At 46.7% G+C, this 20,937-nt stretch overlaps 1 protein-coding gene and 1 pseudogene across 10 annotated transcripts in view; one reads left to right on the top strand and one right to left on the bottom strand.

The window, feature by feature from the left end:
• Positions 1 to 20,937, bottom strand: part of ARHGEF10 (Rho guanine nucleotide exchange factor 10) — a 146,659-nt gene that overhangs the window by 19,253 nt on the left and 106,469 nt on the right. For all 10 annotated transcript variants that reach the window (XM_016959043.4, XM_016959045.4, XM_016959048.4 and 7 more), the window contains 8 exons: positions 18,706 to 18,821; positions 18,190 to 18,317; positions 17,911 to 18,011; positions 16,381 to 16,502; positions 15,322 to 15,408; positions 13,137 to 13,360; positions 12,344 to 12,501; positions 7,822 to 7,964 (listed from right to left, as the gene is read on the bottom strand). In XM_016959043.4, coding sequence (XP_016814532.4) covers positions 7,822 to 7,964; positions 12,344 to 12,501; positions 13,137 to 13,360; positions 15,322 to 15,408; positions 16,381 to 16,502; positions 17,911 to 18,011; positions 18,190 to 18,317; positions 18,706 to 18,821 — 1,079 coding nt within the window. The remainder of the gene's footprint in view (positions 1 to 7,821; positions 7,965 to 12,343; positions 12,502 to 13,136; positions 13,361 to 15,321; positions 15,409 to 16,380; positions 16,503 to 17,910; positions 18,012 to 18,189; positions 18,318 to 18,705; positions 18,822 to 20,937) is intronic.
• Positions 606 to 4,415, top strand: LOC129135631 (uncharacterized; annotated as a pseudogene).

Raw genomic sequence — 20,937 nt, 5'->3', positions numbered from 1 at the left:
TTATGTTTTAATTCATTTGAGATAATTTTGTATGTGGTGTGAGGCAGGGGTCCAACTTCATTCTTCTGCACATGGAAGAATGAAGTTGTGCCAGCAGCACCTGTTGAAGAGGCCATTCAATATTCAAATGGAACAGTTTTGGCACCGTGTTGAAAATTATGTGACCACAGACACACATGTCTCCGGTCTATGTCAGTGATGTATGTGTCTGTCCCGTGCCAGCACCATGCTGTCTTGCTTACTGTGGCTGTGTGGTAAAATCTGAAATTAGGAAGTGTGGGCCTCCAATTTTGTTTTTTCTAGATTGTTTTGGCTATTCTGGATCCCCTGCATTTCCAGATGAATCTCAGGATGTGCTTGTCAAGTTTTGTTTAAAAAAAAAAAATGCAGCAGAAATTTTGATAAGGATTATGTTGAATCTGCAAATCCATTTGGGGACTGTTTTCTTCTTAACAATAGTACATCTTCCAATCTATGAACATAGGATGCCTTCCCATTTATTTAGGTATTCTTTAATTTCTCTGAATGATGTCTTGTAGTTTTTAGTGTATAAATCTTGCACTTTTTGATTAAAAATTTCTCCAAGTATTTTTCTTTTTGTCAGCATTATAAATGAAGTTGTTTTCTTGTCTCATTTTCAGGTTGTTTGCTGCTAGTGTATAGAAATTTCATTGATTTTTGTATGCCGATCTTGTGCCCTGTAACCTTGCTCAACCTGTTTATTAGTCTAGTAGTTTTACTGTGGATTCCTCAGAATTTTCTACATACAAGAGGATATCATATGCAAATGCAACTTTACTTCTTCCTTTCATCTGAGTCCTCCACTCTTTTTCCCTTGTCTAATTGCTCTGGCAGATCCTCTGGTACTACTGTGAATAAAAATGGTAGAAGGCATCTTTGTCTTGTTCTTGATCTTCAGGGGAAAACTTTTCTTCTTTAACCATAAAGTATGATGTTAGCTGTGAGTGTTTTATAGATGCCCTTTGGCAGGTTGAGGAAAAATCACCTTCTACTCTTAGTTTGATTGTTTTTATCATAAAAGGGTGATAAATTATGTCAAGTACTTTCTGTGCATCAATTGAGATGATCATGTGGGTTTTTTCCCCATTATTCTGTTAATGTGATGCATTCCACTGATTGATTTTCATGTCCTGAACCATCTTTGCATTTCAGGAATCCATCTCATTTTTCCAGGGTACACAATCCTTTCAGTACGCTGTTGATTTCACTTTGCAAGTCTTCCGTTGAAGATTTTTGCATCCATGCTCACAGTGGATACTGGTCTGTGGTTTTCTTGTCATGTCTTTGGTATCGGGGTCATGCTGACTGCAGAATGAGTAGGAAGTGTTGTTCCCTCCTCGTCAGTATTTTTGGAGAGTTTGGGAAAGAGTACTGTTAATTCTTTTTAAAGATGTTTGGTTAGAATTCACCAATGAAGCCATCTGGTCCTGGGCTTTTTGTTGTTGTTCAGAAGTTTGTGGTTACTGATTCAATTTCCTTACTACTTTTAGGTCTATTCAAATGTTCTATTTCTATTTCTCCATGATTCAGTTTTGGTAGTTTGTGCCACTCTAGAGTCTGTCCATCTCTTCTAGATTATCTAATTTGTTGGCCACCTGCTGCCTCTTTCACACACAAGTCTCCATCATAGCTGGTTTCTTTAGCTAGTTCAGAATAAAGCAGAAATTACTTCCTGGAAAACTGTTTGGGGCAGAGGAAGGCGACTTCCATAGAGAGGATTTTAAAAAGCAAAACAAACAACCGTGGCGTATGACAGAACTCTGGTGTGACTATAGAGGAGCAAAGCTTCTTTCTTTCCTCGGGCTTTTGACTCTTTCACAATCACAATCCAAACTTCTGGAAAGATGATTTTAAAAAAACCAAACCCATGGAGTTTTTAACCCAGCACAACCTCCTTGGTTCTAGTATCCAAGCGTCTCGCACCCCGTTACGTTGCTGGCAAAATACTCTTCTGAAAACAAATTTTGACATCTGTTCCACGCTGAAAACCCTTCAATGGCTCAGCACCGTCTGCTGCAAAAGTGCTGTTTAAAAGAAAACTACACAGAACTGTGCTCCCAGAAGTCAAGTCAAAGGCTGCTGGCTACCTTCAGCGGCATGGGGATGCCTGCACTGCCCATGCTTCCCCCCAGTCCCCGGGAGCTGAGCCAGTGACAGGACCTAAGCTCCTTGTCCCCTACTGTGCTCGCAGACCCACCCTCTGCTTCCAGCAGCCCCTTGGGGACCAGTAGTCTCGAAGCCTGATGCATCTCTCCCTCTCTGAGGTGGCATCCCAGTTTTTCTCCTAGTGAATCCCTCCTCACCCTCGACCAGCTAGCCACATGGGCACCATCCCTAGGCAGCTGCCGAGGGCCCTGTGCCTGCAGGGACGCATGCTTGGCTTGACGCTTTGCTGCTGCCGTCGTGAAATTCGTAGTAACTGTGGGATGCAGGGCCCCTGGATTTCGGCTCACTGTGCCAGCCTGAGGCCTGGAGGGAGTGTTGCCCCCAAAACTCCCACAGCACCCTCACTCACGCTGGCAGCCCAGCCATCCTGGGACTGAAAGCCGGGCCTGTGTCCTCAATGTCTTAACCATCTGTGGTTGCTCTGTTTTTGCACAGTGCTAGGTACTTGGTAAATATTTGCTATGTTTCTGCTGGAAGACAGATTATATGGATATTACCTTAGCACTGATGTTGGGCATGGCTTCTCCTTTCTCTGAGCCTTGGTTCTCGAAAATAAGAACACTGGGCCACAGGATCTCTAAGTCTCCGTTTGCCTTGAAATTGTGTGATTCTGAAGGTGTCTGAAAGAAAGCAGGCTATGGATTCCACAGTGTTCAGGAGTCTCCGGGGACTGGGATTCCACAGTGTTCGGGGGTTTCTGGGGGCTGGGATTCCACAGTGTTCAGGTTTTCTGGGGACTGAGATTCCACAGTGTTCAGGGATCTCTGGCCTCTTCTGCTGACCTGGGCCTGTTGTTTTATTTTCTGTGTTTAGATATAGGGTCTCGCTATGCTGCCCAGGCTGGCCTTGAACTCCTAGCCTCAAGCAGTCCTCCTGCCTCAGCCTCCCAAGTGGCTGGGATTACAAGTGTGAGCCACCGTGCCCGCTTAGGCCTGTTTTGTTGCCCTGTGTCTCTTTCTACACAATGACAAGAATTAACTTCCTATGAGAAAAAAAATGCATTGGTGCAGCAAATCACTATGTTGCAATACTTAGGTCATCTTTAATATCTCGCCTATTTTATTATTTCATTGTTTTTCCCTTCAGTGGAGGATGGGGGCCAGAAACCTTTTTCCTCTTTCTTTCCTTCCATCTGTCTTCAGTCAAGAGCACTGCATATTGCAGAAAATCAAGAGTGAGGAAGAAAAGGTTTGCACTTTAAGCAGCTGTAGTCATTCCACTGAAACTAGCTGTGACTCAAGGCTCTAAGCAAGAAACCTGTCCAGGCAACGCCCCCCAGAAATCCAGAATGATTCACCCTTTTCCTAAACGTCAGATCCCTTAGCACTGCATCGTGTTCCTAACACTATGAGATTTAAACAGCAATTGGACAAACCCAGGGTAAAGGGCCATTTGCAGTTGGAGAAAAGGAGATACTTCCCCTCCCCTAAAGCATCCAGGTGACTGTGACCGGCACCGTGCGGCAGCTCAGCGTCCATGGCATGTCTTCCCATCTGCTCCTGACGGCCCTGACAGGCAGGTGGGTGCCCCCTGCCACGTTGGGGGTGCTGCACCAAGCACCCGGCTCAGCGTCTCTACTGGTTTGCCCAGTGCTGCTTTGTTATGGCACCAGAGCTGGGACGGGGCCAGCCACCCCCACCGGTATGCTGACTCCTCCACTGGCACAGTCACTCCAGGAACACCGAAGCCTCAGAGCCTCAGGTGCCTTTTTCTTCCAAATATGGCTGGCATCTCCCAACCCGCTCAACCCAAGCCCAGATCACATGCAGCTCCCAGGCCGGCACTGTTCTGACAGCATATGGCCATTCGGGACGGATCCCCCCCGCAGCTGCTGCCCTCGCTGTCAGCAAGGCGGACACACACCCAGGGCTCGAATCTTGTGGGCTCAGGTCCTGTGGGCTGCACCAGCCCCTGGCCACAGTTCCCCTGCACAACGGGAACGACAGGATGAATACCATGTTTTCAGAGAGCAGATTTTTGCTTCTTTCTAAAAATGTATTTAGTTATTTTGGTACTAAAAATGCAAGGAAAGAGCCCTATATCTGGATCCAAACACATTGCTTCTCTCTGAGTCTTCGAGATTTACAGCATATAAATTACAAGCAGCCTGAGAAAGGGGAATTACCCCCAGCTGTCAGCTCAGACAACTGAGACCCAGGTAGGTGGCTGATCCAAGATCACCGTATACTATATGGCTGAGCTCCCTCTGTAAATACACAATTACTAGGATGGCTGTACTGATGGGGTACAAGGGCTGTGAAAAAACTCAAGAAGTTGTGACCGCATCCACGGTGCTACCCTGCATGGCAGCACTAGCTAATCCCTGGGTCCCCATGAAACTGAAGGCTTCTCATTCTCAGGGCATGTGAAATAAGAAGTGTCAGATGGATATGAAAAGTAACAGGAACAATACTGCCAAAAATCATCTAACATGTACCCCAACCTCCCTGTCCAGCTGTTTTCTGTTCCTGTCTAGCAGACCAGGTCTCAAAGGACGTCGGGGAGGCTGTGTCAAAAACAGACTCACGCGGGAATGCTATTCATGATCCACGGCAGAGCGTCGGCCTCCAGGAGGCTCAGGACCCAGGTCCCATCTGCACCTTGCCCCAGTGTGGACCTCGCATCCCTAACCAAACCCACGTCTCCAGGGGCCAGCCGGAGAGCCCTTTCCTGGCTGAAGACGGCATTAGCCCGCATCCCACTGTGCTGCAAGCCAAAGGGGTGTCCACGTGGCAGCTCAGGAGCCACTTCCCCTCTGAGATGACAGAGGATGCAGCCTAGGCACATCCTGAAACCGGTCTCGTCAGTGTGTGCAAATATGATTCATGAAATATCAGCAAAATGTCTTAAAGTTCCTAACCTGGGGAACTGATACATCCCTCCTAACGATGGTCTAGAGAAGTATTTTTAGAAGCTCTTAATGATAACATTTCTTTCTGGATTTGCGTAGATTTAGTCATTAGAACGTCTTCAGAGGCTTCAAAGAGATGAAATTAGACCCCTTGCCCCAACTGAAGACACTTTCCTATGACATTTTGTGTGAGGGTCAAAGGAATTTTTTTTCTGAGAAGGGTCTTACTCTGTTGCCCAGGCTGGACTATAGCAGTGCGATCTTGGCTCACTGCAGCCTCAACTTCGTGGGCTCAAGTGATCCTCCCACTTCAGCCTCCCGAATATCCTACAGGCATGCACTACTGTGCCCAGCTAATTTATATATTTTTTGTAGAGATGGGGTTTTGCCATGTTGCCCAGCCTGGTCTTGAACTCTTGAGCTCAAGCGATCCACCCATCTTGGTCTCCAAAAGTGCTGGAATTACAGGTGTGAGCCGCTGTGCCCGGCCCAAAGGAATTTTTAATGATGAGTTGGTCCATTTTATTGGGTGAAAACACACCTGTGTTATCCCAGTTTGTTTAGGGACAGTGGGGTCAAGAGATGGCCATGAACAGACAATAAAAAACAAGACAGCGCAACCTCATAATAAACACCACATATGACACGGCTGAAAAATGCAGGTGTGAGGGGAAGTATGTAGCCTTTTCCTCATCATTTCAGGAATGTCAGTCCAACTTCACACACACACGCTGGCACGTCACACGGCCACTGACAACAGCAGACACGGGTGGGCTCATCAGGCACCACAGCCTCCCTCGGAGTGAGCTTGGACAGTGTTCCGCAGCCTGCTTGCCTGCACGTGCCCCCATGGGCGTGCATTTAGGAACACCCACAAGGAGAGGTTGGGCCTCCTCCCGCTGCCTGAGCTCACCTGCTCTGTGGGGCATAGATGCCCTCGTTTCCCCAGCTCCTCCCATGCACATGCATTTAGGACACTCGCAAGTGTTTGTGATACCAACAAGGTTGCAATGGATACCCTTAGATGTGCGTGCACAAGCTCCTCTGCAGAGAGGATTTCTCTAGGGTGCGGAGTTGCCGGGAAGACGTTATGAGCCCCAGTGCTAACTGGTAACAGGTGAGTGCCCTCCGGAGGGGCTGCCCTAAGACCCCGCGGTCCTGAGAGCCCTGTGTCCCCACGTTCCAACCAGGTCGTACTTAGTGTTTACCTTCTGTCAATCTGAAGAAATGGCACCCTGAAGACCAGTGGTTGCCGGGACTGGGGGAGGGAGGGCTGAACAGAGAGCAGAGGATTTCCAGGGCAGTGAACCCACTCTGCGTGATGCTGTAGTGCTGGACAATGCTGAGATACATTTGCCCAAACCCACAGAAGCACGGCACCAAGAGTAAGCCCCCAGCGGGCCCTGACTGATGAGGGACTGTGGACCCTGGGCAATGATGACAGGCCCATGCAGGCTCACTGACTGTAACAAACGCACCACTCCAGGACGGGGCTGATGGGGGGTTGTGGGGGGTGTGCGTGTGTGGGAGGAGGGGTACATGGAAAATTCCGCACTTTTCATTCAGTTTTGCAGTGAACCTAAAACTGCTCTAAAAATAAAGTTTATTAATAAAGCAGTACCTTGTTTTAATAGGCAATGTTAGTTGCTAAGGAGGCTAAGTTATATGTGTATGCGTTTATTGTTTATTTCTTTCTTTTTCTGTGAGCTGCCTGTTCATGTCCTTTGAACATCTTCTATTGGGTTGGTTACCTTTTTCTTAGTTTAATAAGAAATCTTTGTATTTTAAGAACATTAATTCTTAGTCATATATACATGAACTTTTTTCCCAATTTTTCCTCCATAAATATTTGATACACATATTTCAGTGTGAAAAAAGTTATTAAACTGTACCATTTTATTTATTATGGTAACTTCTGGGTTTGTGGCATGCTTGGAGAGGCTTTCTCCATTGCAAAGTAATAAAACTATTCTACTGCTTTTTATCTTAGAGGTTTATAGTTTCGTTTTCATGTTGAAATTCCCATCCATCTGGAGTGTTTAGAAGAGGAGAGGGCTGGGGTTTGAGAGCCAGCTCTGTGTTTTCCAAATGGCTGCCCACTTGTCTCCTGATTCTTTGGTGAATGATCCATTTAGCCCACTGAATTGAAATGTCACCTCAATCAAATGCAAATTTTCCCTAAGTCCTGGAGGACTCTACAGGTTCATACTGAACACATTTCTTAAAGCAATGTTTCCTTTACTTAGCAGATAACCAGGGAACACAGGTAAATGGTTAAAAAATGGTTAGTTGAATTTTCTTGCTAATCTTGTCTTTCTAAGCAAAATCTAGAAGGAATTTTCTTTCCCTTTCCTTTTTTTTTTTTTTTTTTTTGAGACAGGGTCTTGTTCTGTCACCCAGGCTGGAGTGCAGTGGCGAGATCTTGGCTCATTGAAGCCTGGACCTCCTGGGCTCAAGTGATGCTCCTGCCTCAGCCTCCCGAGTACTTGGGACTACCGGTGTGCATCACCACATCCACTACAGGTGCGCACTGCCCTACCCAGCTAATTTTTTTGTAGGGACAGGATCTCACTTTGTTGCCCAGGCTGATCTGGAACTCCTGAGCTCAAACAGTCCTCCAACCTTGGCCTCCCGGAGTGTTGGCATTACAGGCATGAGCCACTGTGCCCGGCTAGAAGGAAATTTAGCCACAGGCAAGAAGCCTTGACTTCGACACCAGAAGTCAGCTGAGCTGTTTCTGAAATGCATTTTTTCCACACTGTGTAGCCACCTAAGTGACTTACCTCTACAGCATGAGTCTCCACACTGATGATGAAGACTTGACCTCCGGAAGCCGCCCACAACGTGTCTTCCATCATGAGTAGACTTCTAACTGGTAGGACGCCTAACTTGATCACTTTTTGAGGTTCTGAATCCCAGGATCCATCTTAAAAGAAAATATTTCATTTCATTCAAGTTCAGTTTTCTGTGCACAGGAACGGGAAAATGGGGTCACACATCATTTTAAGTAACTGACACCCGAAGGATCACCCGTAGTGTTAATGCTTGTGCCTGATCCTGGCTGTGTCTGGGGATCGACAAGCTGACACCCACCCCAATTGGGCCATGGTGCACAGTCGGGAAGCACAGACAGCTGTGGGACACGCAGCCCTCAAGACCCCCCACCCGCCCCCCTGCCTATCCCCTCCGTGTGTGTCCCAGACAAACCACTCATTCACCCTGAATCTCAGCTTCCTTCAGGGTAAGATCGAGACCATCCTACCACTAGCCGCAAAGGTTGTATCAAAAGTTAAAAATGAAATAATGCATGTACAAAGCTCAGCACAGTACCCAGCACACAGGTATTCAGTCAATACTACCATTTACAATAATAGTAGAGAAGATGATTCAGTCATCATTAAAAGGAACTGCATCCAAAATAACTGGGCAGATGTTACATTTCCCCATTAGCTGCTTCCATTCTAACATGTGCCTTGCTCTATACTGTATCACGAAGAGAGGCCATATCTTCACAGAATACTTTAAGAAATCAAAATTGAGGTAAAAGGAATTCCTTACTTTTGATGAATTTGTTCCCTTTCTTGAAGCCTAGAGAGTCATGAAATATTCTGGTTTGAAAATATATCCAAAGATCTACTGACAAGGTCTTTCACACTTTATATCAAGTATGAGTTGCTAGCTTGAATACCAATAAAAATTATTTGAGGCAAGATTTACCATAAACTTCTACAGTGACTAATGTAATTATCCTATAAATAATTAAAATGAATTCTTCAATTCTCAGTCTAACCATTAATTAAGGCATCGACCTTAAAAGTGTAACTAAATTATTAATCCATCAATGCCATCGACTTCCTAATCAAATAAACACACTTCACTCAGTCAGGAGAACACGGCCTCAGTTCTTATCTCTTTGTTCTGGATTTCAGGCACTGAACCTTTGAATACAAGTGTCTGAAGTGGAGGTGTGCAGTCACTAAAAGGCAACTATGCAAGCTTTGACTTCTGTGGCATACTTTTAGTTATAATTCAACGTTAATGGAAATGCTTTTATGTTGCAATTAGGCTAAAAGTGTTGTAGTGTAATTATTAGCCCCAGTGAACATGGGCTTGCTTTTCATTTGTAATACCTGCAGAGGGCCCAGTCTATCATTATGTGATTAAATATGCACATGCACCCATGCACAACACACATGCACGCACACACACACGTGCACATGCCATATGCACACACACACATGCACATGTTACACACATACACACACGCAGGCATGCACATGTGCACACACACTCACCCACAAGTATGTGCACCTGCAGTCACATGCACACAGGGACACACACGTGTGCACATGTGCACTCAAGGCACACACACATGCCTGCACACACACACATATGCCCTCACAATCACGTGTGCATACACACATGTGCATACATGCATACACACCTGCTCACACAATGCACACTCCCTCACACTCCTGTGCATACACACATGTGCATGGGCCTTCCCATCTGGTACTCATAGCCCTTTAAAGCACGGCACACGGCATCCTCCAGAAATATGTGGGCTCAGGGCAGAGCTACAATTTTCTCCGACATTCACACACTCTGAAGGGCATGGAGTGGCACAAGAACGCAGGGTTTTGAATCCTAGGTCAGAGCTCTCTCTATCCACCACCCACTGTGCTTGGATCCTGGCTGTCAGGTGTGGCTTGGCAGTGTCCTACCAATAGCACCATTCCTTTGAAACGAGAACTCAAAGATCAATGACACGATGGCCTACTTGAGACGTTTCCCTCGGTTAAGGTTTAACTTCCAACAACTGAACTTTGTTCTCTGAGCACCTGGGTGGGTCATTCTGCAGTGTGGGCTTGTCTTTCTTGGGATGACTTCTCCCTGTGTATGTGTCCCAGGCCAGAGCCCTCAGCAGGCTGCCCACATCGCAGCCGGAACCAGGCACACGCTAATGACGTTTTGAACTAACACTTAAAAATCTGGAAATTGCCCACAGAATTTCAGATTTTTAAGTCCCTTGAAAGGTCAGAGCCCTGGCAACAGTGAGGGGCTAGGAAGCAGCCTCCCCCTCCCCCTGCCCGGGCCGAGGCCTCCAGCCAGCCACATCCCTCACCACCAAGAACGAAGTGGCAGGCTATGCGCTTCTGCGCAGGCCGCCTCGCACGCTCCCACACGGTACGCCGGACAGCTCTTGGTGAGAAAGATGCGAAGAGACACGTTCAGCAGATCTCAGTTACAGATCATGCAACGCGTCTGACAAGGCGAAAACACAGCCCAGCACGGGGCTCCACAGTGGACAGGACAGCAATGCAGCCAAGTAAGAGGCTGGAAAGATGCTCGCTAGTAAACCCAGGGGAAAAGTGGGGGACATAAGCATAAAATACATTTTACGTAATAGAAATGTTATTTCTATTGCATTTAATACAAATTAGAAACACAGAAAAAAATCCAGATTATATGAAAAAGTCCTATCAACACACATTCCTCCACGAAGTTTCATGAAAGAGTTGAGTGCAGAGTGGTAGGAACACAGGCAGCAGGGAGGCGGCTCTCGGCGCACATGCGGAGGGGCCTCCGCCTACCGTGGAGCAGAGACAGGACGGGAAAGCCGGCCAAGGAGGCTGGCAGAGGTTATGACAACCGATGAATGACAAAGCAGGACTGGAATGGGAGAGCCCAACCCCGAAGACACAAAACCGTCCATGGAGAACTGAAATCATGAGGCCAAGTGAAGAGGGGGTGCAGACCGGAAGCCAGGCCGGGGCACCCACCGGATGAGAGGGAGGCAACCAGAGGCCCGCCAAGGAGCCAGGGATCGGCCAGGGATCAGCAGGGTCAGAGTCCAGATGGCTGAGGGACGAGACAGGAGCGGCTCCTGTGCTTACTCCACCTACCGGAGTGAGAAAGAAGTCCAGGCCTTCTTGGCGCAGGTGCGCACACAGGCCAGGCCGGAACCACACGGGAGAAGGAGGGGCCGTCTCCGTGGAGCAGGTCGAGAGAGCCTCCCCAAGGAGGAGGTGTCAAAGTCCGAGGGCAAATAACACCCCAGGCTCTGGGAGGGGCTGGCGCAGATTTCTAAGGAGGGAGGAACTCCAATAGCAACACTCAGAGCAGAGAGAACGGGGGTGGTTGGAGGGCAGAATGCCTTGTGAGCAAGGAACAAGGACTAGAGGAATGGAATTCTATTCTAAGTACACTGGGGACTCACCACACAATTTTCAGCCGGGGGGGGTCGGGGGGGAGGCGGGTAAAAACCTTATTTACAGTTTAAAAAGCTCAATAACAAATATTTGGAGAATGAATCAGTAGAAGCGGAAGAATGAAGGCGAGGCTACGCTGCCATCCAGGCGGGAGCTGGGCGGTTTGGACCACGGTGGTGATGATGGGGGAGTGAGCTGGGACATGGTCTCGGGGTACAAGAACAAGTGGTGGATGGCCTGGGAAAGATGACAGGACCCGCCAAGGCGTCGCTCCCGGCCGTGGGGAGGGTGGTGCAGGGCAGCTTTCGGTGAGGGAAGCCCTGCGTGTTCCACTCCAGGATGGCAGCACCGAGACTGGCTGGGATCCAGCTGGGGCTCGGCACCCCTGCGCTCAGAGCTGAGTGAGGGGCCAGGAGAGCAGCCTCAGCCAGCACCAAGGAAGCTGGAAGGAAAGCCCCGTACCCAGAGCTCCCACAAGCAGCCGCGGCCAGATCCACAGGAAGAGCCTGCAAAGCACAGCTGCCACCACCGCGGCAGGGGCTGGAGAGAGAACAGACACACAGCAGCCTGCCCACCCCCAGCGGCTGCGGGGACCAGGCGGGATGGGCCAGGGAGGGCCTGGTCTAAGGCACCCAGCAGAACACAATGGAGTCCTTAGCCCTGTGGCCAAGAGAACAGCAGGGACCGAGGGCACGGGACCGAGGGCACAGCACCGGGGCAAAGAGGGTTGGCCCAGGTACAGGAAGCCCCGCCGGGCGGGCAGGCTGCTCAGCTGGTCAGCGCAGGACATGCTGAAGGAGGCTCTGCATGGCCCGGTGCCCCCATCCGAGGGGGAGAAACAGGCAGGCCGAGAGAGGTGGGAGGGTGGGAGGAGACGGGCAGACTGACTTCTGAAAGATGTCTGTATATTCAACAAACACCTTTTGGGGAAGAAGCAAGGCACGCAGGCCTTGGGCAAGGGTGACGAGCGCAGGGGTGGAGGCACAGGGGCGGGAGGTAGGAGGCCGGTGGGGAAGTGGGGAGGCTAAACCGGATGCACAGTCCCCTGAGTGAACCCCAAGGACCGGCCAGGAGGCCGTGAGACCCGCCTCACCTGGGGCTCTGGCGTAGCTGGCGACTGCCCCGTTGACCAGGCCAGCGTACAGGCTCTGAGACGTGCAAGCCAGGCTCATGACTGTGGACTTCTCAGGAGTGAAAAAGTGCTGAAGTCTCACTTTCTTGGAGCCTTGACTGCTTTTATAAATGGAAATGCTTTAAGAGAAAAATACACGCTAATAAATATATTTGCTCGTTGTGACAAGAACGAGGGTGCCTATTAACATAAACACAAAACATTTCAACTCTTCCCTCTTGCCCTTCCTTCTCCATTCCTAGGGACACTTGCCTGTACTTTTAAAAAATTTGCAACCACCTTGATTTCTTTATTTTTAAAAGGGAAATTCTGGGATATATGAAAAAAATTAGTTCTTCCTACTGTGTATCTTGGAACTTCACATCAGGAAAATCATTTTAACTCTCCTTTAAATGGTGTCAGCAATTCAGTATGATCATGACATAGAATATGGCTGTTTTATTCCAAAATATAAGGGGGGATGTGCTTTTCAAAACCATTAATATAAATGAGACATTTCAGTGGCAAACAGCGAAACTGTCCCCTTTAAAGAAATACCACTTCTCTTTAAGAGTTTCCTAGAATAATTTCCATGGGCCCAATTCACTAGTTATTTCAAAGTGCAATGACCCTAAAAATTGCCCCTGGTATCCCCTAATTCCTGCACGGGCTACTCCTGAGTCAAAGTCAAGGACTCCTTCCAGGACAGGCTCCCCACCACGCCCTCCACGGGCAGAGCTGGCTGATTCTCTGTAACGCAGTGAGCATGCCCTACCTTCCCTCCTCCGTCCCTACACAGATCGTGGGGACATCAGAAGCTCTCATGGCCGGGGTCTCGGGGTCCGGGGGTGCCCCAGGCTCTCTGCGCTTCTCCTCGACGGGAACGTACAGCATGCACAGGATGCGAGATTCCACGTTGAAGCACTCAATGACTTTGGGAGTGGAATTTTGAAACGAGACGATGGCAATCTGACCCATTTGATGGGTGCAACTTCCGATCTGAATCAGAGAATTAGGAGGAAAGAAGAAAACGAGCATGTGGGGGCTTCCATAATACACTGGAACCTGACCCTTAAAGGCCACGACAAGCTTCGATTTTCATGTGAGAATCAACACACTTAGAAAAATAAAAAAAAATTCTTAAACAATTGCTCACAGAGCCCCTTTTTCTTTTCAACATATTTCAGTTTCCAAAAAATTTTAAAGCAAGAGTGTAACTTTCATTTCTACAAAGTCACATTTCTATACTTTAAAAATCACGTACTCATCACAATATGAAGGTAAGGGCCCATCTATCCTCAATTTAAAATCCTAAGAAGCAGATTATTATCAATTTTAATAACTTAACACTAATATTTAATGACCTTGGCTAAGAAAATAAACCTTTCAAATAGGAAAAACATCAGTAAGAATGCATCCCAAGTAGATCACTGCAAGTCAACATGTGGTATGCTGTGGAATTTCTTTTTTTTTTTCTTTTTTTTGGAGACAGTCTCACTCTGTCACCCAGGCTGGAGTGCAATGGCATGATCTTGGCTCACTGCAACCTCTGCCTCCTGGGTTCAAGCGATTCTGCCACCTCAGCCTCCTGAGAAACTGGGACTACAGGCTCGTGCCACCACATCCGGCTAATTTTTGCATTCTTAGTAGAGATGGGGTTTCACTATGTGAGAGTACAGATGGGGTTTCACTATGTTTGGCCAGGCTGGTCTCAAACTCCTGACCTTGTGATCCACCCGCCTCGGCCTCCCAAAGTGCTGGGATTACAGGCATGAGCCACCACGCCTGCCGTGGAATTTCTAAAGTAGCATTGCTGCAACAGTGTACATGAACTTCCTGTGTGTTTGAATCTCTACAATGAGAACACATAGCACAGTTAGTTTCCCAATTTAAACTTAAATTTATTTATTTATTTATTTTAAGTGGGAAAGGGGTCTGATCCCTGTAAACAGAAAGCACTAGCTGGTTTAGGGTGGTGTTTTCATTGATTCTTTTTCTTTTCCACCAACTTTGAGAATGTTGTTAAACTCTCCTTATTCTTGTATTTGTTGTCGCTACATACAGACATCCTACTTTCATGCTTTTGTGGGAAGGATGCCAATCTGCCAAGCCCCTGTCCTGCCTACAGGGCCTGGGGGCTATGACCAGGCCAGGGGATGAAGCTTCAGCGTTGACAGGTCTGCCTACCTGGACGGAAAACAGTTCTCTTAGAAGTGGAAGCCCCCAAGGGAATTAAGGCTACTCCTCCATTCATAGGTTGGTACAAATGAAATACCAGCTAATTGGGTTGTTCAATTTCTGACACTCAACTAGGAACACTGACCAAGCAGGAGCTGTGGCTGTGAGAAGTGAGAGGCAGTGGTGTGCTGCACAGGACGCCTGGGAGGAAAGAATGAGAGTTTGGAAAAGCACAGTGGAGCCCTGGAGGGCGAGTCTGAGGCTGCAGGGAGGGAACACAGGAAACCAGAGAGGGGAGAGCCTGGGACCACACAGCTTCAAGAATGTCCTCTGGTTTGCAAGAACCAGGAACGTCTACTGCAATTCCAGCCTAATTTCAGATGCAATATTTCATTTGGAACAAATTAATTTTAACTGCTAAGTTTCCACTGGAAAAAGCCAGTCTTGGAACAAGAAAAAAAATCCATGCAATGTTGACACCAAAATGGAAAAACATATTAAAATTATTCTCTTATTAGTTACTTGTCTCTGGACTGAACTTTATCTGGTAAATGTTTTAGATGAAAAGGAAAAGAAACAAATATTTGCATTCCTAAGAACTGTAAATCTTTTCCAAAAGTGATCAGCTCCCTTTCAAAGAAGTTTTCATGTTTCTAAGTACACTCTGGGATACGCCACCGCCAACTCTCTGCTGAGCAATTCACATCTCAGTCTCTCATCACACCAACCATGAACGTTGATTCTCTGTGAACTTGCACCAAAACCAAATAAACACATCTTACCCACAGGAAACCATGTGCCGTGGAAAATGAATCTGGCTGGCTTTCATTATTTAGGTAAGGTTCAGGGTTATAAGCAGCACATTCAATCTAAAATGGAATAAAATCAAACGCTCACATATAAAACAGAGCTAAGAGGCTCCTAGACTACGTAACGTCTTAAATGGATGACTTACTTCCAATGTATAACCACATAAATTACAGATTCATTACCTACCAAAGATTAAAATAGGGAGGATAAAAATTTAAAAGTACAACTCTCAGAAGTTAGCTTTTTAGAAGCGAACACCTAAGTAGATTCAATCTTTGGTATCTTAACCTTCAGATCCCATCAGCACACTGAAATCCAGCAGCTCGGGGCGCTTCAGATGGGAGGGCTGGCCCTGCAGGCATCAAGTACAGCCTGTGATGGCCTCTGCCTCTCCCCTTCCCTGTCCCACCCCAGCCTCTCCCAGAGGAGTCCTGTGCACCGCCTGCAACTCTCAACAGGAGGGGTCAGGGGAGCTGCTGGGAAACCCTGGCCAGAGACCAGGGTGAGAAGAAACATCTTAATTTCTTAAAGAATAAGACATTGTTAGCATCACTGAAGGCCCTGGCCTGTGATGCCTGAGTCAGCAACACTGGGAACATTAATAAGACGCCACCCTGGAGATGGAGTCTGCCAAGGCAAAGAGCGGGCACGGTACCTCAAGCAGACAGGAGACCTGGAGTTACGATCCACTGTGGAAACAGACTGCTTGCCAAGCAAAGGCAAAACAGAGCTACAAATGTGAAACATGTGTCCCCTGTTTAACTAACAAGGCCTCAGATGCTGTGGCACTGCTGGAATACCCCAGGGTCCTGGCCCAGGACTGGGCTTCAGAGACAATGGGTGGGCGTTTTTTTAGGTTTCAAACAACAGCAGTCTTATTTCCAGATAAATGACCTCTAGAGAGGCGGTCACTGTGGTGAACCTGGGAAGACCATGTTCTGACCACGCCCCTTAAGAATCATCTCCCAAGTGGCCCAGTCAGAGCTGCGAGGTGCGCCCCACCCCGGGCCGCGGGCCCTGCCTCCCTTCACCTTGAACTCCTGCTGCTTGGCCACCATCACGGGCATGTGTCCGACGAGGAGAGGATGCTTCTCCTTTTTAATGTGATTCCCATCGTCTTCCACACAGAACCAGCCCATGTGGTTCTCCTCTTCTGCAATTATATTCAGAGAGAAATGAGCAAGAATGCAGTTAACTCGCATGCAAAGACCTGCAGCTCCACAGGTCATAGCAGGGGAAGCTTCTGGCATTCTGTTTGTATAGGGCCAGACAACGCCATGTTTTACTTGTGGAAAGCAGTACAATCTCTTCTTACAGCATAGGCTGTATATTCGTGGCATTACTTTAGAAGGCAGCCTGGTCCCATCTGAGTGGCAGGGGCCTCTTCCTGTTTGTGCCTCCTGAATACGCTGGACCCAAAGGCTGCCAAACTTCGCCGTATAAACCACATAGGTCCACTTCCCTTTATCTTTCTCCAGTTTTTCCAAAGCAAAAGAAATGTTTAGATTCAAATACCACAGATGTACTGAGAAACTTCAAAACATGGTATAATGCTATGGGATAAACAAAAGTACAACAAAATGGAGAAATATTTTACTACCAAAGCAAACTGTCAACCTGAGCATTAAAGAACATGTAGCTGATCTGAAGACGAAAGGGGGCTTATCTGCACGTTCAGCTCACTCTCTTTAGAGAGTGGCCACTTCCTTGTTTGCTAAGTCACTCTGAACCTGACCTGAAAAATGACCAAATTATTCAGCAAGAGAGAGAGGGGCTGTGTTTCTGCTTCCTCATCAAGGGAGCACAAAGTCAGGACGGCTTTTCCGTCCAGGACAAAGCCCTTCCACTAATCAGAGCTCCCCGGGGCAATGGCGTTACCCACGCTCCGCATTTCTCTTCTGTATTTTATACTCCGTTAACATTTCATATTATCTACAGCAGAAGGAAAATTTTACACACACATGACATCCCAGTGTGTTCTGGGTAACAGGTCTGTAAGCATGTGTATAAGTACATTACACACACACACAGAGCAAAAAATAATCAAGGCTGAAGAGACATAGGAACAAGGAAATCATAAAGTCACATCCATCTACAGTAAAACCATAGGGTTTATCTTTGGTGCTGGGAGGATCTTTAGTAACCCCCCAGCCCAGCCCTGTGTTTTGCTTCTCAGTGAGGGGTGAGCAGAAGGGCCAAGAGGAACAATGACACCCCTGCCATTTGGAGGCCGCCGCCCACCGCCCGCCTTGAGCACCTGGCTCACGGCCAGGCTCCACGGGCTTCCTCTGTGTTCAGCTGCCTCAACTGATATTCATGTTCTGGTACCAGAAACACCATCCGTTTTAACCCCTCCATTTTAATATGCGATTCCTCTATTTTAATATGAACATCTAAAAAATCGCCGGTGCCAGGGTGAATTTTCCTGTTTAGAAACACTCTTTCAGGTCAATGCATGGATCTACTGCTGAGTTTCCTTCTCAACCCTGACCTCAGCCTTGTGGGCAGGAATTGATCATCATGCCGCATGCCTCATTCAGCCTCAGCCAGCCAGGCCTTACCTAGGGCGAGCTTGGCCATCTGTAAGCTGTTGACCCAGGACTCCTTGATGGCAGGGGTGAACGTATTGAACACAGCTGTAAAGAACGTCGGTCGCCCAGATCTGCCAGAAACAACAGACAAGCATTCATTTTATAAAACGTGCTCCATCCTGTGAGGTTAAATTACACATTTTGCCTGTCTGATAGAATCAGCAAACCAAAAAACATACATGTCATGACAAAGAACCATTTTTTCCCCAGCATTGGCCAAAAAGGTTTCGTTTTAAAGCTACTACTAACTTGTCCTGCTTCCCGGGAAGCTGTAACTGAATTCTGCAGCAGTCCGCAGCTCTGATTTCATCTTCTTTCTTCAAAATAAGCCTTTGTAAACCTGATGTCCAGTCATGGGCTACTGACTGGTTTAAGTTCTACAAAGGAAACAAATATGCACATTTAAAAAGTGTTTAAAAACTAGGGCCATCCCAAGGAAGATAAAAAGACACAATTTTAATATGAGAAATTCAGACCAAATGAAACTATTGGATTATGAAAAAGAAAGCTTTGGGAGTCAGATCACACTGTGGGGGGCTGAGACATTTCTAAGATAGAACTGGTATTAAACCCTATTTGCAAAATGAAGAAAAGTTACCATTAAATAGTCTCACCTTATCTGACATAAGAGAAAATGTACATTCAGATTAATTTTTAAAGTCAAAATGAATTCTCACTTCTGGTAGAACTTGGAGATATAATCACATACTTATAATGACTTATAAGTAAAGGCAGAATCTTAAATCCAATTGCTTCAATTGTTACCTGATAGTTTCCTTTAAGGTTTCCTATCAGCTGAGTGATTTGGCCAATTACATTTAAGTCATGCAACAAGTTTTGTAAATCTTGATACAGTTGTCCTGGCCCCATGTAAACTTTGTCTACAAAATAAGCAAAAAGAAAAAAAAAGAATACAAAGGTAAAGCCATATTTACTCCAATACTTGAGGGAAGAAAAGACTCAAATACTAAATAATTTTTAAGTTGAGGGGTGAATCTAGAACTTTTAAAAAGTGGACATTTTCAAGCATTTAGTGGTTTTTCCTTTTCTAACATTTATTTGGAAATAATTTTAGATGGAAAAGTTGCAAAGAGCTGCCTCCTGAATGCCCAGGCCTGGCTTCCTCAGAGGATAACATCTGACGCAAGCGTATCATGACCGTCAAATCTGGGACACCACATTGACACGGCACTCCTGACTGACCTACAGACCGTCTTCAAACCTCACCGCTTTCACATGAATGTCATTTCCTAGTCCCGGATTCAGCCCAGGGACTCGCACTGCGTTCGGTGGTCACGTCCCTGAAATCTCCTCCAGTCTGGGGGAGTTTCTCAATCTTCCTCTTTCGTGACCCTGACATTTTTGGAGGATGCTGGTGAGTTAAAGAATGTCTCACAATTTGAGTTTGATTCATGTTTTGTCCCTTTTGTATTTTTTAGACACCGCTGACATAACAGCTATTAGTAAGAGGCACTTAGAAATGACATTTAATCTGAACCACATTTCCAATAACTGGGGTCATCTACCATGAAAATGAGTTCCCCAATGATCTTTCCTAAAGTTTTTTTTTTTTTTTTTTAAGGGAATAGAAATGGTTTGTCTTCGATGACTTGGGTTAGAGGAATGACGCGTGTCCCGGGGTCTATTTGCCCAAGTGAGAATTGCTCTACCCCTCACAGAGGGCTTCCTGTGTACTACAGGAAGTAATGTTCAAATACTTCCTCACTAAATCCCACGACGGGCCCACAGGCTCAGAGGACAGATTCCCCCATCTCCCCATCTGACTGATGACAGATGAGAAGGATTTGATCTCAGAATTAGCCTGAGTGTCTGTACTTTAAGCAATATGCAGTAATACGCTCCTTCTTTTCCACTTCTCATAGAAATAAATTGTCTAAGGTCAAAAAACCAGTAAGAGAAGGAGCCAAAATTCAAACCCAAGGAGAAGAAATTCATTTAAGTTGAGTAAAGTGCCTTGTGTTTGAGCAGGACAGGCTTCCCGGCCATGGGTCTGTAGAATCGCACGGACCTGAGCTTACAGGGCCCAGAACTTGGTCTCAGGCTCGGATGTGGACCTCCTGAAATTCTTTTTTTTCTTTTTTCTTTTTTTTTGAGACGAAGTGTCGCTCTTGTCCCCCAGGCTGCAGTGCGATGGCACGATCTCAGCTCACTGCAACCTCTGCCTCCCGGGTTCAAACGATTCTCCTGCCTCAGCCTCCCGAGTAAGCTGGGACTACAGGCACCTGCCACCATGCCCAGCTAATTTTTGTATTTTTAGTAGAGGTTTAGTAGAGGGTTCACCATGTTGGCAAGGCTGGTCTCGAACTCCTGACCTCAGGTGATCCACCCGCCTCGGCCTCCCAAGTGCTGGGATTAGAGGCGTGAGCCACCGTGCCTGGCCTGGACATCCTGAAATTCTTAATAATTTTGAGGAAAGGACTCTGCATTTTCCTTCTATGCTACCTCCCACAAATTATGCAGCTTGTTCTTTTAGTGTATTTAACATATATAATACATACATATGTCAAAACTGAAAGAACCTACATATTTCCAATAAAAAGATTTCAGATATAGGTATCTAAAAATATTTACTATATAACTGAGGAGTAGCATAACCATTTATAATTTTGCAGGCACTTTATGTTGAAGACATGATTACATGGTATTTATGAACATGGTAGGCCTGATTTGTATCAACTATCTAGACAAATTCAATTACTAACTGCATGTGAAGTATCATGAAGTTTCGTAAAAAAGGGAGCGGCCAGGCACAGTGGCTCACTCCTGTAATCCCAGTGCTTTGGGAGACCAAGGCAGGAGGATCACCTGAGGTCGAGAGTTCGAGGCCAGCCTGATCAACAAGGAGAAACCCCGTCTCTACTAAAAATACAAAATTAGCTGGGCATGATGGCGCATGCTGTAATCCCACCTACTCGGGAGGCTGAGGCAGGAGAACTGCTTGAAGCTGGAAGGCGGAGGTCGTGGTGAGCCAAGATC

The sequence above is a fragment of the Pan troglodytes genome, chromosome 7, assembly GCF_028858775.2.
Source record: "Pan troglodytes isolate AG18354 chromosome 7, NHGRI_mPanTro3-v2.0_pri, whole genome shotgun sequence".
In the NCBI taxonomy this organism is placed as follows: domain Eukaryota; kingdom Metazoa; phylum Chordata; class Mammalia; order Primates; family Hominidae; genus Pan; species Pan troglodytes.
This window is presented reverse-complemented; position numbering and strand designations above follow the sequence as displayed.